Genomic DNA, 784 nt, shown 5'->3' with positions numbered 1-784 from the left:
TTGCTGCCAGCAGTCCAGCTGCCAGCCCTCGTGCTGTGGCTCCTCTCCCTGCCAGGAGTCCTCCTGTGTGACCCTCTGCTGCAGGCCCGTGTGCTGCAAGCCTGTCTGCTGTGTGCCTGTGTGCTCTGAGAGCTCCTCCTGCTGCCAGCAGTCTAGCTGCCAGCCCTCATGCTGTGGCTCCTCCCCCTGCCAGGAGTCCAGCTACCTCTGCTGCAGGCCAGTGAGCTGCGTGCCCCTCTGCCCAGCACCCTCGTGCTGCCAGCCCAGCTGCTGCCCCTCGTCCTGCTGCAGACCCTCCTCCAGCGTGTCCCTGCTCTGCCGCCCCGTGTGCAGACCCGCCTGCAGTGTGCCCGCCTCCTCCTGCTGTGCCCCCGCCTCGTGCTGCCAACCCAGCTGCTGCCGCCCGGCCTCCAGCGTGTCCCTGCTCTGCCGGCCTGCCTGCCCCCGCCCGGCCTGCTGTGGCCTCTCCTCGGGCCAGTCCTGCTGCTGAGCGGCCTCCCTGGGGCCAGCAGGTCCCTATGGGTTCAACCAGCTGTGCATCTGCCCGTCCCCTGAGAAGCAAAACCTGCTGCTGTCAGCCCAGGAGGGGTTCCCACCAGAGGTCACATGACCCTCCACCTGCCGCCCTCAACCCGCTTCCCTGTCAGCTTGGGGGCTGCTGTCTGCACCCCAGCCTCAGTAGGCTCACCTCCTCTGAGGCCGCTGGGCGTGCATCGTGCCCGTGTGTGGAGCCGGTTTAGAAGCCTAATAAAGTGCCTGTATGTGAGCCTGACCCACTCCATGC

The 784-nt window shown here is 67.3% G+C and overlaps 1 protein-coding gene across 1 annotated transcript in view; it reads left to right on the top strand.

Moving 5' to 3' along the window:
- Positions 1–490, top strand: part of LOC131479803 (keratin-associated protein 10-12-like) — a 1,008-nt gene extending 518 nt beyond the window's left edge. The window contains exon 2 of the mRNA XM_058661231.1: positions 4–490. Within this exon, the coding sequence (XP_058517214.1) occupies positions 4–490 (487 nt within the window). The remainder of the gene's footprint in view (positions 1–3) is intronic.
- The last annotated feature ends 294 nt before the right edge of the window (positions 491–784 follow it).

This window comes from Ochotona princeps, chromosome 3 (assembly GCF_030435755.1).
Source record: "Ochotona princeps isolate mOchPri1 chromosome 3, mOchPri1.hap1, whole genome shotgun sequence".
NCBI classification, from domain to species: Eukaryota; Metazoa; Chordata; class Mammalia; order Lagomorpha; family Ochotonidae; genus Ochotona; species Ochotona princeps.
This window is presented reverse-complemented; position numbering and strand designations above follow the sequence as displayed.